This window comes from Erinaceus europaeus, chromosome 12 (assembly GCF_950295315.1).
Source record: "Erinaceus europaeus chromosome 12, mEriEur2.1, whole genome shotgun sequence".
NCBI classification, from domain to species: domain Eukaryota; kingdom Metazoa; phylum Chordata; class Mammalia; order Eulipotyphla; family Erinaceidae; genus Erinaceus; species Erinaceus europaeus.
The window spans coordinates 82793606-82816788 of NC_080173.1; the positions used below are offsets into that span (position 1 = coordinate 82793606).

Below are 23183 nucleotides of genomic sequence, written 5' to 3' on the forward strand. Positions count from 1 at the left end.
GAAAAGGGCACAGTGGGAGACCTCCCCAGGCCCTTAATGTTTCTGCCTGCCCACAGCCACAGCCACACTCGTGCAGGCATCTCTGCAGTACTTGCTGATCACGTTATCTATATGTTGCATCTCCTGTCTCCAGTCATCCCCACCCAGTCCACCAGAAATATCTTTGTAAGACAGTCTTGAGGCTTAAGAAACTTAATGGTGGCCCTCTGTCCAAACTCTCCAAATTCCTTCATATCTTGGTCTTAAACTACCTTTCCGCACCATATGTGGGAACACTGTTTATAGATCCAAGGTGAAGTTGAAAGATCTAGGGTCTCAGCTTCATGGGCTCCAACTTGGCCTCTGTGAGCTGATAGTGAGTACAGAAAGGGTACTTACTGCATGTATGTTAGTGCCTCCTCTGTTGTAAAGATGAAATGAGAAAACAGACTCCTGGAGTGACCCAGGTATACCCCTTTTCTACCAAGCCTCAGTTTACCCACTAAAGGGAAACCTTTAGTATCTTCTCTGAGGGTCAGACTTCCCAGCCTTTCAAATCAGTAATTTTCCTTTTCTATCAAATTATTCCTTAAATTTCTTTTCATGAATATTTTATTTTAATGAGAAAGAAATAAAAAAAAAACACCAGAGCACTGCTTAGCTCTGGCTTATGGTGGTGCGGGGGATTGAATCTGGGACTGTGGAGCATCAGGCATGACAGTCTCTTGCATAACCATTATGCTGTCTCCACAGTCCTCCAATCAATCATTTTTTAATGCTGTTTCTTTGAGTAGTCTACTATGTGTGGTGAGATGGGCATATGTTCAACTTTAAAAAAAAAAAAAGATTTATTTTTACGAGGGAGAGGGAAACCAGAGCAGTGTTGGGTCAATCCTTTTGGTAAAACAGAAATACATATACAGACTCTTAAAGCATGTTTATATCCAAGAAACAGAATATAGTCTAAAAGAAAAATCAAACTGAGAACAAAGACTTAAAAATATTAACTTTAGTGTACTGTTTTATACACTTGAAAACTGAAGCATAACATTTGGATAATAGCAAGTTTTTATTGTATATCTGCTTGACACATTCTTTAAATTGTTTTACAAAATTTTAATCTAATGGGGTCTAATTTTACACCTTTCCCACCACCAGAGTCCTGTGTCCTCATTCCCTCCACTGGAAACTGCAGTAGTTCTTCCAAGATCACAGATATGAACTGACTAATATTTCAATAACTATTGGTCTATATTTATATATATATTTGCCCATTTTCTCCTATGGTCCTGCCTTCTCTTTCTTTTCTTAAATTTGCAAATAAATCTTTTATTACTGTCAAGGTAATAGTTTTCTAATTTATCAGCTTTCACAGGTAGTTGGTTTTTTTTTTTTTTTCCTCTTCTCTCTTCAGGTCCTGATAGAACTGGAGTTCAGAGCCCTCTGGTCATCTTCCCCTAATATTTACCCATCTATAAGTATGGACCAAAATTCTTTATGGGATGCAGAAGGTGGAAGGTCTGTCTTCTGTAATTGCTGCAGTAGCATCTTCAACTTGGTGGCTGAAATGCAGTAAAATATAAAGCAGGACAAAATGTTTAATGACAAGGAACCATAAGGTAGGACTCGAGCAGATGGAAATAGGGGTTTTAGGGTGAACAGAAGCTAGGAAGTCTATTTTAGGTATGTTCCTCAGGCCCCATGACTGTGGTAATTTTTTCTGGCTGTTTAACACACTTAAAAGTCCTTAAAATTATTATTGGGGAGTCGGGTGGTAGCGCAGTGGGCTAAGCACATGGGGCGCGAAGCTCAAGGACCAGAGTAAGAATCCCAGTTCAAGCCCCCGGCTCCCCACCTGCAGGGGGGTCGCTTCACAGGCGGTGAAGCAGGTCTGCAGGTGTCTATCTTTCTCTCCCCCTCTGTCTTCCCCTCCTCTCTCCATTTCTTTTTTTTTTTAATATTTATTTTCCCTTTTGTTGCCCTTGTTTTATTGTTGTAGTTATTGATGTCGTTATTGTTAGATAAGAGAAATGGAGAGAAGAGGGGAAGACAGAGGGGGGAGAGAAAGATAGGCACCTGCAGACCTGCTTCACTGCCTGTGAAGCGACTCTCCTGCAGGTGGTGAGCCGGGGACTCAAACCTGGATCCTTACGCGGGTCCTTCTGCTTCATGCATGTGCGCTTAACCCGCTGCGCTACCACCCGACTCCCTCCTCTCTCCATTTCTATCTGTCCTATCCAGCAATGATGACATCAATAACAACAATAATAATAACTACAACAACAATAAAAAATAACAAGGTCAACAAAAGGGAAAATTTAAAAAAATTATTATTGAATAACATTTCATTATATTGAAAGTTATCATAATATAAACAAAGCAGACATAAAATTGGGTATACTATATAATCTCAGAAGTAATAAAAATACATCTGATGATAGACAGTTGAGTCAAAGGGGCTAGGAGACAACACTCTGCAGAGTGGCATCTTTCCTAGCCCTGCCACCACACTGGAGTACACAATGCTCTGGGAAGCCCCTGGATGGTGAAGCAGTGCTGCGGCCTCGCTCTAAAATGAAAAGAATGAAAGCTGATCTTGGAGTGGTAGGATCTCACAAGGGTCTCACTCTGGAATTGTGGGGGAAAAAAAGTTAAGGTACAAATATCATAGCAGCTATTTCTGGTGAACTTATAGAATTGATATTTTCTGATTTATAATTTTCTGGATTTTCCACATCTTTTGGGATGAACAGTATTACTTGCATAGAAATGATGACAGAAAGGTCTGAAGGTTAAAATGCCAAGTGAAATGAAAGAGTACAGCCTGATGTCTAAGTTCCCTTCTGGCTCTTTAACAACTTCCTATTCTAATGCACTGGGACTACCCATTGGATCTTAGAGGTGACTGCAAATACTCCAACTCTCCAGGCCCACCAGTTTCAGATACTAGCAGCAACAGGAAAAGTCTATTACCTGCAATGAAAGAAGCTGCCGACATGGGGGGTTTGCCATGTGCATCTGTACAGATTTACTTCCTTGAAGGTCAGATGCCTTTCTAACTTCTCTCCAAAATCTTCCCAAGTGCCCAGGAACCTTCAGTGACACTGGAAGTGGACAATGCACCAGACCTCTTCTGTCCTTGCCATGCCACGGAGTGCTGAGTGCCTGGAGACTGGCAGGGTTGTCTGCCACTTGCAGAGGGGGCTGGCTGGAGCAGGAAGACTGGCCAACCTACCGTTTCTACTGTGGGGCCTCTGCTGTCTACACTTTTGTGCCATAAGACCCCCACCTGATGGCTCTGTTGAATCATACATTCTAAAGTGCCAGGACACACAGGCCTGTCTGGTGAGTTATCCCAAGGGTGGAGATTCTGGGAATATCACTGGGGGGGGGGGGGTCACTAAGGGACAATTTGGCCTCTCTCAGTGATTTCTTGGGAAGCTGGCTTAGAGGAGGCTACCCAGAGACATGAAAGGGGACCCTGAGGGGCTACAAAATAGCTCACCTGCTAGGTTGTCTGACTTTCCATGTGCACAGACAAAGCAGCACAGTGTCATCTATGGTGTCTCTTTTCTGTTACTGTTTCTCCATCTGAAATAAAAGTTGGGCCAGGGGCAGTGAAATTGTACATTCAAATGTCTAATGTTAAAACAAGAACAAAGGGGCCAGGTGGTGGTACATCTGGTTGAGCGCACATGTTACAATGTGCACGGACCTGGGTTTGAACCCCCAGTCCCCACCTGCAGGGGGAAAGCTTCACAAGTGGTGACGCAGTGCTGCAGGTGTCTGTCTGTCTCTCTCCCTCCCTGTCCTTCCCTCTCAATTTCTGACTGTCTCTATCCAATCAATAAATAAAGATAATAAAAAAAATTAAAAAAAAACAAGAACAAGGAGGAAGAGGAGGAGGAGAGAGAGGAGAAGCAGGAGGAGGAAGAAGCAAAGCAAAGCAAAAAGCAAAGCAGAGCAAAGCAGGGGAAGAGCCCTTGAGGCAGACCTTAGGCGTCAGTGGTCAGGATACCTAGGACTAGTCATTAGCCTTTCTAGGACTGTCCAGGATCTCCATGAACCAGCCTGCCCATTCAGAAACCAGAGAAAGATGGAGGATTCAGAAGCAAATAGATTTAGAGAGATGTGACAGGCAGAAAAGTAGAGAGATACAGGCTGAGAAACAGTACCTACTACACAGCAGGGGAGCCATCACTGAGAGTAGACACAGAGTAGATCAGCACCTACGGCATGCTGGTTCTCGCTGTAATCAGGGAATTGCAAATTATACTCTCTTAATGTGCCATTTTACACCTACCAAATTAGCAAACATTGACAAAATTATAATGTCTCACGCTGTTGAGACAGTGGTAAAAACCAGCTTACACGCACTAGCAGTGGCCCTGTAAATTAGCACAGCCTTTTAGGGAAGAAATTGAGCAATATAACTCCAGAGCTATTAAAATGTTCATCCCTTCTCACAGGGTAATTCCACTACTCCTGGGAATATGTTGCAAGAAAATAGTTCAATGAAAAAATAAAATGCTTAGCCATAAAAGATGAGAGTAGTGCTAGTGGCCTTTCTGTTCAGTACTACAGTATGGCTACTGTGAATATTTTTAATAGGGAATATGAAGACGTAACAACATTCAAATGTCCTCATATGTACATGTAAGCAAGTTTTAAAACTATCTGTACATGAAAATTAGTAACTACATGAAGTAGCTGCCTGGATGAGTGGGGTGGTCCCACCCTAGCTGGTGAACAGTGGTCTGAATCCTGGCTGACAACCCCCCCCCTTTCCACCAACAGACCTATCCTGCCGCTCCCTGTCTGCAGTTCTCCTAACCATGAAGCTTAATCCGCAAACCTCAGACTGGTAGGGAGACAGACTCAGCCAAGTCTGCCTGCCTACCTGGCCAGCTCACTCCAGTGGCCCCAAGCTGTCTTAAGTGATTCCTGAGTCACTCCAGTGTCACCTCAAGGAAACAAACCAGAGCAGGAATGGAGGAGTCAGGTCCCCCTTTAAGGAAAGGGATAAAGTGATTTTTTTTTTTAGGCTCTGAAGGTGTTGTCAATTAGCAAACACAGCAATTTGTCTAAGGCAACTGAAACCTGGACTCTCAGATCAAGCAACATAGGGCAGAGGCGTAACTTATAACTGATGGCAAGGAAGAAGGAATCACGATGCCACTGCTGTTGGCCTGCTCCGACGGCAGGTACAAATCATGGTCTGACCATCTAGTGCTGTGTCTTCCTGCAACTGCTAGTGGTGATTACAGAAGCTGACTCTAAGTGATACAAACTCAGGTCCTGGGTAAATGAAAAGGAGTAAGGGGAAAGACTGTGGAGTATATACATGAGTGTGTGCCACCAAACAACACTGTCTTTATTTAAAACTTGTCTGACTTCTCAATGTGCCCTCATCACTCATACTCCGGAGAAGTTACACCCCTTGTGTCCACCTAGTTTAGCGCCAGGGTATGCCCTGTCCTCCAGGGGCACAGAACATTCAGTGACCGTGCCTGTGTGCAGACAGACCTAACCTTGTTCATGCACTCCAAGTGTAGTTACTAAACACAAAGAGGCTTTATGACAGCCCCTTGCTCTTGATATAATGTCAATCTCAGGGAAGAGACAGGAGTAAACAAGAAAGGAAAATCCAAGCTGCAATCACGTGGGGGTGGTAAAGAGGTAGCAGTTGTGGGCAGTGAGGTCCCCTAGGAAGTAGACTCAGGACGGGGAGAATTGGAGAGAGATCCTTGCATAAGGTGGAAGGGGGCCCGGAGAGCCCTCCCTGAATCAATGTGGGCTTATCACATAAAGGTGCTTTGATTTTCCAAGATAATCGTGAGTCAGAGAACCACGGTTTTGAAAAATCAGAATGACTGAAACTCCCTGCGTATTTTTAAAGTCCTGAGCTAAGACTCCATGTGTAGGCATGAAGAATGGAAAATGCTACAGTAGTAGTGCTGTCTGCACAGTACTTGCGTGGACTGTGGATGTGGCGTTTGGGGGTGATCTCTCAGAAGCTGTCACCCCTGAAGGCAAACAGAGACATTTAAAAATTTTTTAAAACTATTTATTCCCTTTTGTTGCCCTTGTTATTGTTGTTGGATAGGACAGAGAGAAATGGAGAGAGGAGGGGAAGATAGAGAGGGGGAGAGAAAGATAAGACACCATATGAGGATTGACTGACCTCTGCTGTCCACTGTCTGTCATGGCACAGAGACGGTCAGCTGAGGACTTGGGGGAGCAGTTTTGTGGAGGAGACCTCAGAGATGCATTGTTCTAAGAGGGTTTTTTATGTTTGTTTATTTTGGTGTTAAATATCAGAAATTCTAATTAAATAACTAATTGGCTTCTTAAACAATTCACTATTTTTCCAGAATTCCATCTGGTTAAGTGAAAGAAAACTGCTAAAGTCTATTAATAAAAAATAGGTTTTTAAAGGAGAAAGAGGGCATGATAAAAGGAAGTGGGGATATTCCAAGCTTACCTGAGGCTTGGAAAAAGGCCTTGTGGCTGGCTATCTCATTTTCCTAAGGGTAATGGGAAAAATTACCTCACCAGAAAATTCTATACTCACCAATTAAGACTACATTCCTAGGTTAGTCTAAACTTCAATAAGGTTAAGTTTCAGTTAGCTGAGTAAGTCACTTCCATTTTGGGACTTTGATGTTCCTTTTTTTTTTTTTTAAAGATTTTATTTATTTATTAATGAGAAGATAGGAGGAGAAAGAACCAGACGTCACTCTGGCACATGTGCTGCAGGGATCGAACTTAGTACCTCATGCTTCAGAGTCCAAAGCTTTATCACTGCGCCACCTCCCAGACCACTTTGATATTCCCTTTAACAATAGAAACTCCCAACTTTCATGACTGTACACAAGTTCCTCTAGACAGTTTTTAAATTTACTATGTGAGCACTGATTATTTTTCTCTTTTACTGCTCTAATAATACTGATTTCAGGACCTGGGTGGTGACTCAGTGGTAACATACACACTTATCATGCATGAGAACACCTAATGAGAGCACCAAAAGTAAAAACCACGGAGCTCTCAGAATGGTGGAATGAGGCTTTGTTGTTGCGCCCTCTCTCTCAAAAAAGTTGGACTGGGGAGAGTCGGGTGGTAGCGCAGCGGGTTAATCGCACGTGGTGCAAAGCGCAAGGACTGGTTAGGATCCTGGTTCGATCCCCCGGCTCCCCACCTGCAGGAGAGTTGCTTCACAGGCGGTGAAGCAAGTCTGCAGGTGTCTGTCTTTCTCTCTCCCTCTCTGTCTTCCCCTCCTCTCTCCAACAGCAACAATAAAAACAGCAAGGGCAACAAAAGGGAAAATAAATAAATATAATTTTTAAAAAGTTAAAAAAAAAAGTTGGACTGGGGAGGTGGCTCGGTGTTATTGAGCGTGCCTGAGGCCCTGGGTTTAGTCTCTAACGCTGCATAAAGATAAAAGAAAATAGTGACAATTCACTAATTGGTGTCTACTTGAATTTTGTTATCTGAAGACTAAATTATAACATTAATATCCAGCAACACTTAAGTAGGGGCTAGGTGGTGGCACACCTGGTTGAGTGCACATGTTAAAGTGAGCAAGGACCGATCGGGGTTCACACTCCTAGTCCCCATCTGCCAGGGGTACATATCATGAACGGGGAACAGTGCCATAAGTCTCTCCCCCTCCCTCCTCCTTTCTTGATTTCTTGGTCTCTGTCTAATAAATAATAAATAAAATAAAAACTTAAATAATGACTTCTTTAATTCTAATCTGCCAGGGTGGATTGACAGAGACTGATGATTTATTATACTGTTCAATATAACTAAAACAAACAAACAAAAACCAAACATAAAGGTGACCTCTTTCTCCAGTGTAGGAAAGGGAAACTCTACTAGACCCCAAAAATAAAAGCTGAGAAGAGGGACTTAGGTTCTAGAGAGTTCAAGACCGTCAGAATTTGCAAGAGAATATATGAGAGACTCAGAGAGAACAGGAGATAAACAGCAGTTCCCCTTGAGTAAACAGCTAAGCACTGATCATTACAAGCATGTGCGGGCAGGAAAAGAATTGCCTGACAGGAGAAAGAACAATTCCCTGAAGCTCATAATGCTAGGAACCATGCCTGTTACCATCAGCCAGGGCTGAAAAACCTCATTTCAGGGAATATCATATGAGAACATGTAGGAGGGTTTCCTCTCAGGAGCAGGGAAAAAGTTAGCCCTTGATTTAACATTGCTCTGGCCATAGTAGCCAAAGTTTAAAAACAAAAAACAAGACCTGAAAATAGTAAGATTGTTTTTGAGGACCTTAAAGAGGTACTAGAAGAATGCTTAAGAATATTTCAGTGGTACAGGCGGTGGTGCAGTGAGGATGGCACTGGACTCTCAAGCATGAGGTCCCAAGTTCAATCCCTGGCATCCTTTTCTCTTTCATTTATGATAAAGAAATGAACAGTTAAAAACATTTAAAAAAGGGAGTCAGGCAGTAGCGCAGCGGGTTAAGCGCACGTAGCACAAAGTGCAAGGACCCGTGTAAGGATCCTGGTTCGAGCCCCTGGCTCCCCACCTGCAGGGGAGTCGCTTCATAAGCGGTGAAGCAGGTCTGCAGGTGTCTGTCTGTCTTTCTCTCCCCCTCTCTGTCATCCCCTCCTCTCTCCATTTCTCTCTGTCTTATTCAACAACAACAACAATAACTACAACAATAAAAACAAGGGCAACAAAAGGGAATACATAAATAAAAAAATAAAAAAGATAAAATAAGAATACAAAAACATTCAACACTCAGAAAAGGTAAAATTTGCAATGTCTGTCATGCAAACAAAAATTGTCAGGCATGCAAAAAAGTAAGAAAACACAGCCCATAGTAACAAAAAACACCAATCAACAGAAGCTAACTCCTAAATAACACAGATGATAAAATTAGTAGACAAGGGTATTAAGATGGTCATTATAGCTATATTGTATGGATTAAAAAATACTAATGGGAGGAAATGTCAGAAAGAATATGTTTTTTCTGACATGCCTTTGTTATCTGCAGATGAAATTATAAAATTAATTACACACACACACAGTATGAATAAGATCCAAATTAAGTGGTCTGTGAGGTGGCACCATAGATAAAAAAAAAATGTTGGGCTCTCAAGCATGAGGCTCTGAGTTCAATCCCAGCACTGCACTGCCAGACTGATAGTCTGTTTCTTTCTCTGTTAACAAATCAATCTTTTAAAAAGATCTAAATTAGGGTGGGGGAGATAGCACAATGGTTATGCAAACAGACTCATGCCTGCGGCTCCAAAGTCCCAGGTTTAATCCCCCACACCACCATAAGCCAAAGCTGAGCAGTGCTCTGGTGTTTCTCTCTGTATCTCTCTCGACAATAAAATTAAAAAAAAAAAAAAAGTCTAAATTAGTGGGGCCAGGTGGTGATGCACTTGGCTGAGCTCACAGGTTGTCAGGCACAAAGACCTGGGTTTAAACCACCTGCATGGGTCAGGGGAAGCTTCACCAGCAGTGAGGAAGGGCTGCAGGTGCCTCTCTTTCTCAATCTCTTTTTTTCTCTCCCTCTCTGTCCTATTAAGGAAAAAGAAGAGGAGAGGAAAGGAGAGGAAAGGGGAGTGGAAGGGAGAGAGGGAAAAAAGGTGGGGTGGGAGGGCCACCAGGAATGGTGGATTTGTTGTGTAGGCACTTCTTCTTCTTCTAGCGTTTGCCCTTCTTCCGTAGCCAGTCAACAGCGTCAGGTTGAGCCTGATGTAAAGTTTCGAGACCTCCTTTGAATCTGGAGAGGTGGCAGTCGTTGACTATGTGGGTCATAGTCTGTCTGGAGCCGCAGGGGCAGTTCGGGTCGTCTCTGGCTCCCCAGCGATGGAACATAGCGGCGCACCGGCCATGGCCTGTAGGCACTGAGACCAAGTGACAACCCTTGTTTTCGGGGTGTCTCCCTCCTTCTCCGGCAGGGTGTCCTCCAGGGAAAAGGTAACGGGCTGGTTCTTTCTCGCTCACGACAGGGGTGACACGAAGTAAAAGACACCAGGGGACTCTTAGCGTGAATCTAGAATCTGAGTCCTTAGAGTCCCAGAATCCTAGAGTCCGTTTATTAGCAAAATTGACATGAGTTAAATAGAAAAGCAATGGAGGTAATTATTGTTGCAATATGACAGAAATTACAGGTTTCTTAACAGTCAGCATGCCCCTAAGGTAGGGGGTTGGTATGACAGGAATTGATGAGATACAAGACAGTTATTTTCCATAACACAAGCAACTTAATTATCCAAAGGTATTTGAGAGAAGCATAGGGGTTAAACCCATAGGGTGAGACAGAGAGAAGATGGATATCAAAAGGCCATATAGTTTGGCATTTCTCTTGTCTGGGGTCTGAGGTGTGTGATGAAGTGTGTGATAAGATGTGTTCTTCTGTGATCAGAAGGTGACTTTGAATGTGAATCTGCGGCCATGTGGCCTGTGGTTAATGGAGGGAAGTACTGGGGTATCCGTGGGCCTGAGAGTCAAGAAGGAAAGAACCAAGTCTGAGTTTCCCCCCTTATGCCTACCTCGGTTGAGAGAGACTTACCAAGAGGTTATCTTCTCAGACCTCCATCCAAAGATGGGGGTGGTTCTCCCTAAGCTCTATCAGGCTCACACATGTTCCCAACACCTTGTGGCAAAAAAAAAAAAAAAAAATCCAAATTGAACTACTAGAAATGATTGAGATTTTTAAATAATCACTAATGATATTTATGATAGATTAAACATTACAGACAAATTATTATTGCAACTGAGGACAAAGCAACAGAAAGCAACCAGTTAAATTAAAAAAAGAGAGAGAAAACAATTAAAAAGCGATAGCATCAGTGAGTTGTGGGGTAGCAGCAAATGACCTGATATACTTGTAATTAGTATAGTGTAAGAGAAAAAAACATTTTTAAACTTGATGAAAACTAGAAAACCACAGACCTAAAGAAAACGCAGCGAAATCCAAGTACACGAAACATGAAGAAAACAATACAAAGATACAACATAATCCAATTTAATTTTTTTTCTACTGTTTTTTTTATTTAATTTGCTAGGGCAGGAAAATTGAGAGGAGGAGAGAGAGAAGAGAGAAAGAGTGACACCTTGAAGCCCTGCTTCACGCCTTGTGAAGCTTCCCCCCACCTGCAGTGGGGGCTTGAACCCAGATCCTTGTACACGGTAATGTGTGTGCTCAACCAGGTGTGCCACCACCCATCCCCCATAGCCCAATTTCTTAAAAACTCCTAATAAAGAGAAGCTGCTAAAGGAAGTCACAGGGACCCAGTAGAGCTTGTGTGCGGCCAAGCACAGGGCCTTGGATTCAAACCTCAGCACCATAAATGGCACAGGGGGGTCTCCAGATAGTGAAGTGGCGTGGTAGTGCTCCCCCCTTTTAAAGAATTTGTGGTTTCCTTTTAAAATTTTTTAAAATCTTTTTTTTATTTATTGGATAGAGACAGCCAGAATTCAAGGTGATATAGAAGGAGAGAGAAAGGGGGTCCTGAGGTGGTGCACCGGATTAAGCACACATAGTTCAAAGCCTAAGGACCTGAGCAAGGATCCTGGTTAGAGTCCCCAGCTCCCCACCTGCAGGGGGTCACTTCTCAAGCGGTCTGCAGGTATCTCTTTCTCTTTCTTCTCCTACCCTCTCAATTACTCTGTCCTATCCAAAAAAATCGAAATAATGACCATAGGAGCAGTGGATTTGTAGTGCAGGCACTGAACCCCAGCAATAACCCTGGAAGCAAAAAAAAAAAAAAAGAGAGAGAGAGAGAAACTAGGAATACCAAAGAAGACCATCTGGGACTGAAACGAGACAGGACTGGAATGACTACAGGAACCCACCAGGTCACCGGTGAGTGCAAACACGTGTGGCTGGTGACAGAGAGGAGCCTAGGGAGAGGTTAAGTGATTAAGTGGCTGGTAACAGTCCAGCAGTTTATCAGCTGTTCCACCAACAAGGGGACTGCTGAGGGGAGAGCTGAGGGGAGGAGAGGACTCCTTAGAGACTCACCAAGTGCAACTCTGGGTCTCCATTGCTACTCCCCTCAGAGTCTGAAGTGGCAGCAGGAAGGGACACCAGGGGACAGAGATCTAGCCAGGAAACTCAGAAGAAGATCTATACCTCGGTGGCATAGCAGTTGGGCTGTGAAAGTCTCTCTGCATAACCACTGGAGTATCTCTGCCACACCCTGCTTTATCTCTTGATCAGGAGTCAGTAATTAAGCTAAAAAGCCTACTTATAGTTTAAAAGCCCTCAGGCTCCCATAGCCTACAGGGAAGAAAAAGAAAAAGAGGCTTTTAAACCACTGAGCTCCAACTCAGGGATTAAAATACTATTGAAACAATTGTTAACTTCCACCACTGTGAACCCTTTAATTACCTTACTTAGACACAAGTCAATCCAGGCATTAGTGATCAGTAATTTGAAAAGTACTGAGAGAGGGAACTCATAACATAATATATAAAATGGTTAAACCAACAAGAAGAAATAATGGAGAAACAAACCAGGACAAGAGTCCAGCTAAAAGCCCCCTAAAGGGTGAAGCACAAAATAACAAGTTCAACATCCAAACACTAGCTAAAGAAATAATCACAAGAGTGAGTAAAGAGTTTGAAAGAATTTTAATCAGAAATACAGGAACAACAAATGAGATTCTGGAAGAAAACACTAATTAGCTCAAGGTTATTAGAGAGCCGGAAGCTGAAATAGCTGAGCTAAGAACACAACTAGTTGAACAAGCTAGAACAGTATCAGAACGGGGTAACAAAATAGATGAACTCCAGAAAACAGTAGAGGGCAGAGAGAATAGAATCAATGAGGCTGAAGACAGAATTAGCAAGATCAAGGACAAATTAGAGACAACTAAAAAAGAAGTAAGAGATCTCAAAAAGAGATTAAGAGATGCTGAAAACAACAACAGAGATCTATGGGATGACTTCAAAAGAAACAATATACGCATTATTGGCTTACCAGAGGAAGAAATAGAGGGAGAGGAAGAAAACTTTCTTCAGGCCATAATAGCTGAAAATTTCTCTAGTCTAGACAATATCAAAGACATAAAGATTCAAGAAGCCCAGAGGGTCCCAAACAGAATTAAACCCAGACTTAAGACACCAAGACACATCATACTTAGAATGGAAAGGAATAAGGATAAAGAAAGGATCCCGAAGGCTGCAAGAGAAAAACAGAGTCACCTACAGAGGAAAACCCATAAGATTAGCAGCAGACTTCTCCAAACACTAGAGGCCAGAAGAGAATGGCAAGATATCTATCGAGTGCTCAATGAGAAAGGCTTTCAACCAAGAATACTATATCCTGCTAGACTGTCATTCAGACTAGATGGAGGCATCAAAACCTTCTCAGACAAGCAACAGTTGAAAGAATCAACTATCACCAAGCCTGCCCTGAAAGAAGTTCTGAAAGGTCTCCTATAAACAGACCACCATAAACAGGTGATCGATAGAACACTCTAAAAATCTACAAGAGCGGCGTTAAAATATCTTCAATCTTTTATATCAATAAATGTCAATGGCCTGAATTCACCTATTAAAAGACACAGAGTAGGAAGATGGGTCAGAAAACACAACCCAACAATATGCTGTCTACCGGAAATGCACGTAACTCAACAAGACAAACACAGACTGAAAGTGAAAAGTTGGAAAATTATCCTTGGCCCACAAAAAAGGGCAGGAACAGCTATTCTCATATCAGACATGATAGACTTTAAAATAGATAAGATTAAAAAGATAGGGATGGACACTACTTAATGCTCAGAGGATCAGTCAATCAAGAGGACTTAATAATTATTAACATATATGCACCCAATGAGTAGCCATCTAAATACATCAAATGTCTACTGAAAGAGCTACAGCAATATATTAACAGTAACACAGTCATAGTATGGGACTTCAACACCCCACTCTCTCAACTTGACAGATCATCCAGGTGAAAATCAATAAAGACATGAGGAAGCTAAATGAAGAGATAGATAAACTAGAACTATTGGACATTTTCAGAGTCATTCATCCCAAGAAACTGGAATACACATTTTACTCAAGTCCGCATGGGTCATTTTCAAGGATAGACCATATGCCACAAAGACAGCATCAGCCAATTCAAGAGCATTGAAATCATCCCAAGCATCTTCCCAGACCACAGTGGAATTAAACTAACACTTAACAATCAACAAAAGATTAGTAATAGTCCCCAAATATGGAAGCTCAACAGTACACTATTTAACAACTACTGGGTCAAAGAGGAAATAAAGGAAGAAATCAAAATGTTTCGAGAGTTCAACGAAAATGAAGACACCAACTATCAAAATATTTGGGACACAACTAAGGCAGTACTGAGAGGGAAGTTCATAGCCATACAAGCACACATTAGGAAACAAGAAAAAGCATAAATAAACAGCCTGATTGCACATCTTAAAGACCTAGAAGAAGATGAAGAACAAAGGAACCCTAAAGCAAGCAGAAGGACAGAAATCACTAAAAGTTATGGCAGAAATCAATAACATTGAAAATAAGAAAACCATACAAAAGATCAATGAAAGTAAATGTTGGTTCTTCAAAAGAGTGAACTAAAAGTTGACAAGCCTTTAGCCAGACTCACACAACAAAAAAGGGAAAAGACCCAAATAAATCGGATCATAAATGAAAAAGGAGATATCACAACAGACACCGCAGAAATTCAACATATCATGTGAGGCTTCTATGAACAACTATATGCCACCAAGCTAGAGAACCTGGAAGAAATGGACAATTTCCTAGATACCTACGAACTTCCAAAATTAAGTAAAGAGGAACTAACTAGATAACATGAACATCACAGCTAATGAAATTGAGACAGTTATCAAAAACCTTCCCAAGAATAAAAGTTCTGGACCAGATGGTTTTACAAATGAATTCTACAAAACCTTCAAAGAAGAACTAATACCTCTACTTTTAAAAGTCTTCCAGAAGATTGAAGACACTGGACTACCTCCCTGCCAGCTTCTATGAAGCCAACATCACTTTGATACCAAAAGCAGACATGGACACAACCAAAAGTAAACCTAGTAAAGATAATCTTTTTTTAAAAAAAAAAAAAAAACTATTTATATATTTGTCAATGAGGGAGAAAAAGCAAGAGAAAAAAATAGCAGAGCATAACACTGGCACATGTAGTACCAAGAATCAAACTTGGGGCTTATAATGCAAGTCCTGCATTCTACCTGCTGCATCATGTCCCAGAGCTATAGGAAATATATCTTGTAAAGCTTTTTTTTAAAATTGTAGTTATTATTGTTGTTGTTGATGATGTCATCATTGCTGGATAGGACACAGAAAAATGGAGAGACGAGGGGAAGACAGGGGGGAGAGAAAGACACCTGCAGACCTGTTTCACCGCATGTGAAGTGACCTCCCTGCAGGTGGGGAGCTGGGGGCTCAAACCAGCATCCTTATGCCGGTGCTTGCACTTGGTGTCATGTGTGCTTAACCCTCTTCACCTCCCTGTAAAGCTCTTATACTATATGACAAGTAATATAACAAGTGTGACAGTAGAGGGAAACAATGAATAAGTTAAAACATACATGCTGTCGGCCCCAATGAAGGGACCAGATGACGACTTAGGTGGTGGTGGGAACTGAACCCAGGATCTAAGAGTTTCAGATATGAAAGTCATTTTGCATAACTTTATGCTATCTCCCTGGTCCTCTTGCTGGTGCTGTCTGATTCTTCCCATGATCTGAGTGATCTAATTAACAGCATCCTTGAATTTCAAATATTTTAATGCAACTAACAGCAAATAAATATATGCACAATTTTGAAAGCTTCTTCTAGTCTATGTATTAAAGTATAAATTATGAGAATGGCAGGTACTGACTTCCTCTGAATGATTTGAACTTATTTTGTTTTTTCAGACTAGGGTGGGAGCAAAATGGTTATGCAAAGAGACTCTCATGCCTGAGGCTCCCAAGCCCCAGGTTCAATCCCTGTACCACCATTAAGCCAGAGCTGAGCAATGCTATGGTAAAAACAAACAAACAAAAATATATCTATTTTTTCAAACTAACCTAGTTAGAAACAACTGAAGGCAAATCAGAGCTATGACTTTAAATAGTAAATCCAAGATATCAGCAGATGGAGCTTTCAAAGGCTTTCTTAGCTGGGAATGGAGGGACAGCACTGTGTGACAGTCTTTAATATATATCAGTATCAAATTCTCTATCACAGATACAAAAGCACCCAGAGAGGATAATGTGGGTGGGGACTATAGCAACACACAGCAATATGGGTAGTGCACACTCACAAAATACAGTAGTCACATTAAAAAATTATAAGAGCGATGTTTCCTCAATATACTGGACTGTTTTAAAGCTGCGGAATCTGCTATAAAATGTATGTATGGCAAATATCTTGTCAAGTCTTTTCCTTCTCTTTTTATGACACATTCAAAAAGAGCATAAAAAGATCTTCCTGAGTCATACAGAACCCCATTACTCTCATTCTGCCACATTACCCATTTGTTTCCTTCCAATCACTAACAGAGTAACTGTCTTGTTTGGTAACTTGTCCGTCTCTTCACTCTTTGTAAACTACTCTCGAGTTGGCAGTGTCTGCTTTGTTCACCACTGGAGTCCAAATGCTGAAGAAGAGCGAGCACAAAGCTGGTACTCAATAGTAAAATTGTCTTGACCTTGAGGCAACGCAGTGTATGAAGCACTGAACTCTCAGGCATGAGGTCCTGAGTTCAGTCCCCAGCACTGCATGTGTTAGAGTGATGCTCTGGCTCTCTCTCTTCCCTTTCTTTTATAAACAAACTCTTATTTTAAATAATAGTAAAAGCTGTCTTTGCATAGTCATTTTGCATCTTTCCCCTCCACTTCCTCAAACCCCCACTCAGGGTTCAATGCCCTGTTATTTCCCCCCTCAGATTATTCTTAATTGTGGACGATATGTTTACCTTCAGTTTTCGTGGTAACATGTGACCTAACTTGAAAAGCATGCAGGCAGGGCTTTCACGCATCAAAGTTTTTATTTATTTATTCCCTTTTGCTGTTGATGTCGTCGTTGTTGGATAGGACAGAGAGAAATGAAGAGGGGAAGAGAGGCGGAGAGAGAGAGAGACACCTGCAGACCTGCTTCACCGCCTGTGAAGCGACTCCCCTGCAAGTGGGGAGCCGGGGGCTCGAACCGGGATCCTTACGCCGGTCCTTGTGCTTTGCGCCACGTGCGCTTAACCGGCTGCGCTGCCGCCCGACTCCCCGAGGGCCCTTTCTTTCGACGCCTCGCGGAAGCGTGTCAGCGGGCCGCCTTCCCGTCGCGCAGGGCCGAGCTCTCTACGCGGTGCAGCGCTGTCTCCACCCGCAAGTTCGGGGCCCGGGCGCGGTGGGAGGCCGCCTCCACCTGCTGCGAAGACACCTGCAGGCGGCGAGGAAGGGGCCTTCGCTGCCATGATGCTGGGACGTCTCCACCTGGCGGGAGGAGGTTCGCACCTACCAGCAGGTTGTCTCTGTGCGGTGGGACGACGTGTCCACGCGGACGGTCGAAGTCTCTCTGTGGCGGGTCATCTCCACCGGCATGGAGAAGGCTTCCCCGCAGGCGGGAGCAGGCCATTCTATCGGAGGAACTGGGCCAGGGAGTCCCGGGGGTGCGGGCGGGCTCCTCACCGCCAGCGCCGGCGATCCGCTCACCTGTCTTACGTCACAGGCTAGGGAGTGCCGCCACAATGGCGTGCACGTCATCACAGACTCGGAAGAACGTCACGGCTGTAACCTGAGAAACGGTGGGACCGCCCCCCTTCTAAGCGCCGTTCTAGGGGCCTGGCCCCGCCCCTCGGCGTTTGGAGCCGGCGTCTGAGAGCCCAAGGCTGGATCAGGGCGGATCAGGGCGCTCCGAGGCGGACCCGGAGTGGGCGGAACCGCCCTCCTTTGCGCTAGGCTAAGCCCGCCCCGCATCCCATAACCCCCCGCGACAGGAAGTGGGAACCGCGGTTTCCGGAAGCTCCCCCGCCACTCGGGGCGGTTGGGTTGTTAGGTTACCGGCTACTTGGCGGCTTAGCTGGTGATGGCTACGGCTGTCGCTATGGAGACAGGTAAGTCGCGGCGAACCTTCAGGAATAGAACTCTTCCCAGCCCGACCTGGCCCTCCCGCCTCCCGGAGGGCTCTTTGGGGACTCTCCTCCCGGCAGGGCTTAGAGTGCAGACTCTGCGGGCGGCGGCCGAGGGAGCTGGGCGTTTTTCAGTTTGTTGTCAGGTCCCTTTCTTCGTTGGGCGTTGGGACCCGGACGTGCCCACGAGTGTCCCGGTGTGAGCGAGGCGGAGGGAGAGGGCTCGGGTTTCCTGCGGGCTCTGCGGTTGGGTTTCGCGGCCTCCCAGCGAGTTTGAAGATGCTCCTCAAACTTAGCGCCGCCCGCTCGGCCGCGCGCTTGCTGGCCGCGTCTCTCCCGTCGCCGGAGCTCTTCCCGACGGACGCAGCCCGTGTGCTGTGCGGGGGCCCCGGCCGTCTTTCCCTGGAGGCCCTGCACCTCAGCATCCCTGCGTGGGCTGAGCTCAGTCCTCAGCGTCACAGGTGCCAGAGAGACGCTCTGCTCTGGTCCTTTCTCCTGCTTGCTCATGAATAAACAAAGCGAAGCAAAACAAACAAAAAAACCCAAACCCTTAAGTGGTAAAGGTCCTGCCCCCAGTATGGACCTGTGGTGTGTGTGTGTTTGATGACTTGTGTTTAACGTTAGAGAAACTTACAGCTTATTCCTTTTAATTCTTTGCCTCCCCCGACTCATTTTTAGGCAATACATCACACGTTCTTTTGCGAGGAAATGCATGGCAGCATCAGTTTTCTTTGCTACTGTTTTCTCTCTACAAATCTTTTTTTTTTTTGGATGACACGTGTTGCATTCTTTCCTAGATGATGCTGGAAATCGACTTCGGTTTCAGTTGGAGTTGGAATTTGTGCAGTGCTTAGCCAACCCAAATTACCTTAATTGTAAGTTATTGATCATTGAATTTAGTAGCTTGAATTTCTCACAAGAGTTGCGGTTCATCATGTGTCTACTCTTACATATACTCAAGCCAAAGGAATTAGTGTGTCCTGTTTGTGTAAGTTTAGCAAGTTGGGACTTGTTTTTGAATTCATTATTGGTGATGGGGATGCAATGTAAGTAGATTCTCTTTTTTTTAAAAAAATTATTGGATAGAGAGAAATTGAGAGGGTAGAGGGAGGTTGAGGCAGAGAAGCACCTGCAGCACTGCTTCACCACTTGGAAAGCTACACGCCCCCCAAGTGGGGAGTGGGGCCTCAAACCCAGGTCTCTCTGCACATGTAACATGTGTGCTCTACTGGATTTGTCACTGCTTAGCTCCTGTAAGTAGATTCTTTATGTTGGGGATCACAGAGCACTAACCTGTAGATTGATTTGCTCTACATATGGTTGTTTTTGTTTTTATGCCTTTCAGTTCTTGCTCAAAGAGGTTACTTCAAAGACAGAGCTTTTGTTAACTATCTTAAGTACTTGCTTTACTGGAAAGAACCAGAATATGCCAAGTATCTAAAGTAAGTTTAATTTTTACAGTCTTAAATATTTGTATACTACTGCACTCCAAGCCACTGATCTATAACAAAGTTTTAGGGGGGGAAAAATGTGCTTTGACTCTTCATTTCTGTAAGTTGCTACCACCTAGAGATAAGACATATCATTGCTAACTTGGTTTAGTGTACTAATTTACAAGCTGGCAGTATCACTTCATCCTTATCTCCTTTTTGCTCCCTTTTAGTCTCACCCCCCCAAACCAGGCAAAACAATTTTCTTGAATAGAATCCAACTTGTTCTCAAAGAAAATAAAATAGTCTTTTCTTGGCTTAAAAAAACAAAACCTAAGTATTCTGGTCCTGCCTTTTCTAATTTTGTCATATTTATATATGAGAGTGAGAATGGGGAGAGAGGACTGCTGTATCACTTTGACACATGCAATACCAGGGCTGAATTCAGGGTCTTACGCTTTCTAGTCTGACATTTTATTCGCTGAGAGACTTACCAGGCTGTTTATGAAGAACAGAGTTGAGAGACACACAAGAGAGAATGAGAACCACAACATCACATGTGATGCTGGGGATCAAACCCAGGACCTCACATTTTGAGAGTCCAGTGTCACTTCTTGGGTCATTGACCTTATTTTGTACCATTCACTCCTCATTGTGTTTCTGCCCTTAAGGACTTCGCTCACCCCCCAAACCCCTGAGTGCAATGACATAGTTATAGGTTGAAGATCACAGAACATAGAAAAGGGCATTTGGGGCAGGGTGGATGGGGAAAAGTCTTCATGAAACAGTCACTGGAGAAACTGATTTCATTACACATCGTTTCACTTAAAATCTCAGTTACCCAAGACTTAAGCAAAGACTTTGTATGTTTATAGCATTCATGTTGAACAGATTTTCATTTCAAGACTTACTGAATTACAAGATTGTTCCCTCTTAAAGGTGAAACTTTTTGAATTCACACCTCTGTTTTAGCTTAGACAACAAACTAGTGAAATTGGTCTTTTTTTCCTAAACAAAATCAAATTTTGAAGGAAATGTTTCAGACTTATTGTAAAATTACAATGCACCCACCACCAAAGTTGTGTCCCCAAATCTCCTTATCTGTGTAATAATGCAGATGAAAGCTTTTGTTTTTAGTAGGCTGCAACATACTGTTAGAGAGATTGACAAGAGAGTGTGGGGCAGACCCTTAGATACTATCAAATGCAGACTCCTTGCTAAGATGGCCATCTACACTCTGGCCAGAAGCTTTGGTTTTTTTAATCCTTTTTTTTTTTTTTTTTTTACCTTTTTTTAAAAATATTTTTTTATTTACTTTTGTTGCTCTTGTTATTTTACTGTTGTAGTTATTACTGTTGTTGCTATCGTTGGATAGGACAGAGAGGAAGGAAAGACAGAGATGGGGAGAGAAAGATAAGACACCTGCAGACCTGCTTCACCAGTTGTGAAGCGACTCCCCCCTGCAGGTGGGGAGCCAGGGGCTCAAACCAGGATCCTTACCGGTCCTTTCCCTTTGCGCCACGTGTGCTTAACCCACTGCACTACCACCCGACTCCCTGGCCAGAGGTTTTGAGTTTGCTTCAATCCATGTTCCCAATTTTTTTCCTGAATTAATGCAGAACCAGTCAGTGGTCTTCATACAGTTTGAGAGAGGCTGCAAATTAACCTCTGTAGGCATTTCATTCACTCTTCACAATGTGTTCACTGTTCAGCATTTAGAGATTGGGAAATTTGTGTGTAATACTTTGAATTCTCAGCTACTCTTTTAAAGGTGGGAAGATCACATCATTCTCCCAAGTAAATAACTGGCTGGAGCAGGGATAGATAGCATAATAGTTATGCAGAGACTCTCATGCCTGAGGCTCTAGATTCCCAGGTTCAATCCCCTGCACTACCATAAGCCAGAGCTGAGCAGTGCTCTGGTTAAAAAAAATGGGGAAAAAAAAATAACTGGCTGGAAATGAGAAGTGGCCTCTTCGAGACCTTTTGTCATTTGACCTGCTTCACAACTGCAACTATACTGTATCTATTTCATATCTAGGTGTTTTTTTTTTAATTTCCACTAAGACTGTCACTGAGGCTTTTGGTGCCTACACAGTGAATCCACTTCTCCCCCATTATTTGATGGGACAGAGGGGAATTGAGAGTGGGAGACAGAGAGGTAGAAAGAAAGGAGACACCTGCAGTACTTGCTTTACCACTTGTGTCCTCCCTACAGGTGAGAATGGGGTCTGAACCCAAGTCCTTGTGCACTGAGACACGTGCTCAACCCAGGGGCACCACCACTTAGACACACCCCTCATATCTATTTTCTAACCTACATTAGCATTTCTTAAAGGCCTTTCTTTGGGTATTTTGCAGTGGTTCCATAAACTCTTCAGATGAGAAGTAAACACAGGTCTTCAAATATGGCTAGACTTTTGGTGACAGTGAACCAAAGAGCTTTTCTTCATATGAACATTATACTTCTATTCAACTTGTTTACAGTACCTTTTTTGAGTGAGAGAAAGATAGGTGGTCAGGGATCATTGTTGATTTTCTAGGAATTTTTATGTCAGCTAAAATCTTTGAGCTTTTTTTTATCAGTGATATTACCCGTTTATGTTTTGGTTACTTTAAAAATTAAATGTGGGGCTGAGGTGATAGCAAATTTGTAATTCAAGACTTTCAGGCCTGAGGCTGAGGCCCCAGGTTTAGTCCTCCTACAACTACTGTTAAGCCAAAGCTGAGCAGTGCCCTAATGTGTCTCTCTCCCCCTGTATCTTTCTCCTTTACTAAAATAAAATATTTAAGAAAACTAAATGCAGAACTTCACTTTTATACCTTTTAGTCTACTTTGTTCATTTAGTGCTATAATTGTTGTTTATCAATATTAATAATTTTATTGCTATTTACTGTATTTTGAGTAGGGCTTTCTAACTATTGATGCCCTTGTGCAAAGGGCCTAGAGTATCTGAGTAGGGCATTTCAGTTCTTGACTTTAGTGTCTTAAATTATGCCAATCACTAATTTATAAACTTACACCCAGGTACCCGCAGTGTTTACATATGTTAGAACTGCTCCAGTATGAACATTTTCGCAAGGAGCTGGTGAATGCTCAGTGTGCAAAATTCATTGATGAGCAGCAAATTCTGCACTGGCAACATTATTCCCGGAAGCGGATGCGCCTTCAGCAAGCCCTGGCAGAGCAGCAACAGCAAAATAACACATCAGGAAAATGAAAAGCCGGACTCAAACCAGGCTCTTGAGACATGTATATATTGTTTTTGTACAAGTGAAGACAAAAAAGGACTCTTCATACTTGCCTTTATTGTGGAAGCACCTAGAAACTCTATTGAACTTTTTATTGTTAATAGATTATTTCTTTTAAAACAGAATGGTTCTACTTTGATTTCTTGTAGATTTGTTTTCACTAGCATTTAATACTTTCAAGGAACCAGGACAGAAATGTTACGTACATTAGATCAATGTAAGGAGCCCCTGGGGCATAGAGATGGCCCTCATAATACCCAACTCTTAAGCCTAGCTCTGTTCTTGAAGTACACCAGGGCTAAGGGTCAGTCTTTCTTAGAACCTTGCTCTCTCTCAGATTAGTGCCCTCATATCTAAGGATATGGAAAGGACAGAGTTTTAATGACTTTCATAACAGGCTCTGAATTCTCCAAGAGAGAATTCCTTTTTAA

At 43.0% G+C, this 23183-nt stretch overlaps 1 protein-coding gene and 1 long non-coding RNA gene across 3 annotated transcripts; one reads left to right on the top strand and one right to left on the bottom strand.

The window, feature by feature from the left end:
- Positions 1–970: 970 nt before the first annotated feature.
- LOC132542038 (uncharacterized) lies at positions 971–17750 on the bottom strand. 2 transcript variants are annotated; one of them, XR_009553171.1, is made up of 4 exons: positions 16925–17750; positions 3485–3570; positions 2953–3151; positions 971–1541 (listed from the first exon to the last, which is right to left on the bottom strand). It is a non-coding gene; the product is annotated as an uncharacterized LOC132542038 (long non-coding RNA). The 2 variants fall into 2 exon arrangements; XR_009553170.1 differs by lacking the exon at positions 16925–17750 and adding an exon at positions 4155–4811.
- Positions 17751–17895: 145 nt separating this feature from the next.
- MED31 (mediator complex subunit 31) lies at positions 17896–22877 on the top strand. The gene is made up of 4 exons (XM_007521196.3): positions 17896–18055; positions 18868–18945; positions 19416–19512; positions 22529–22877. The coding sequence occupies exons 1-4, from the start codon at positions 18028–18030 to the stop codon at positions 22719–22721; spliced, it is 396 nt and encodes a 131-aa protein (XP_007521258.1). The 5' UTR covers positions 17896–18027; the 3' UTR covers positions 22722–22877.
- The last annotated feature ends 306 nt before the right edge of the window (positions 22878–23183 follow it).

Coding starts and splice junctions, on each gene's coding strand:
- MED31 (XM_007521196.3), top strand. CDS start 18,028: ATGGCTACGGCTGTCGCTATGGAGACAG. Junction 18,056..18,867: donor GGCTGTCGCTATGGAGACAG/GTAAGTCGCGGC, acceptor ATTCTTTCCTAG/ATGATGCTGGAAATCGACTT. Junction 18,946..19,415: donor CAACCCAAATTACCTTAATT/GTAAGTTATTGA, acceptor TATGCCTTTCAG/TTCTTGCTCAAAGAGGTTAC.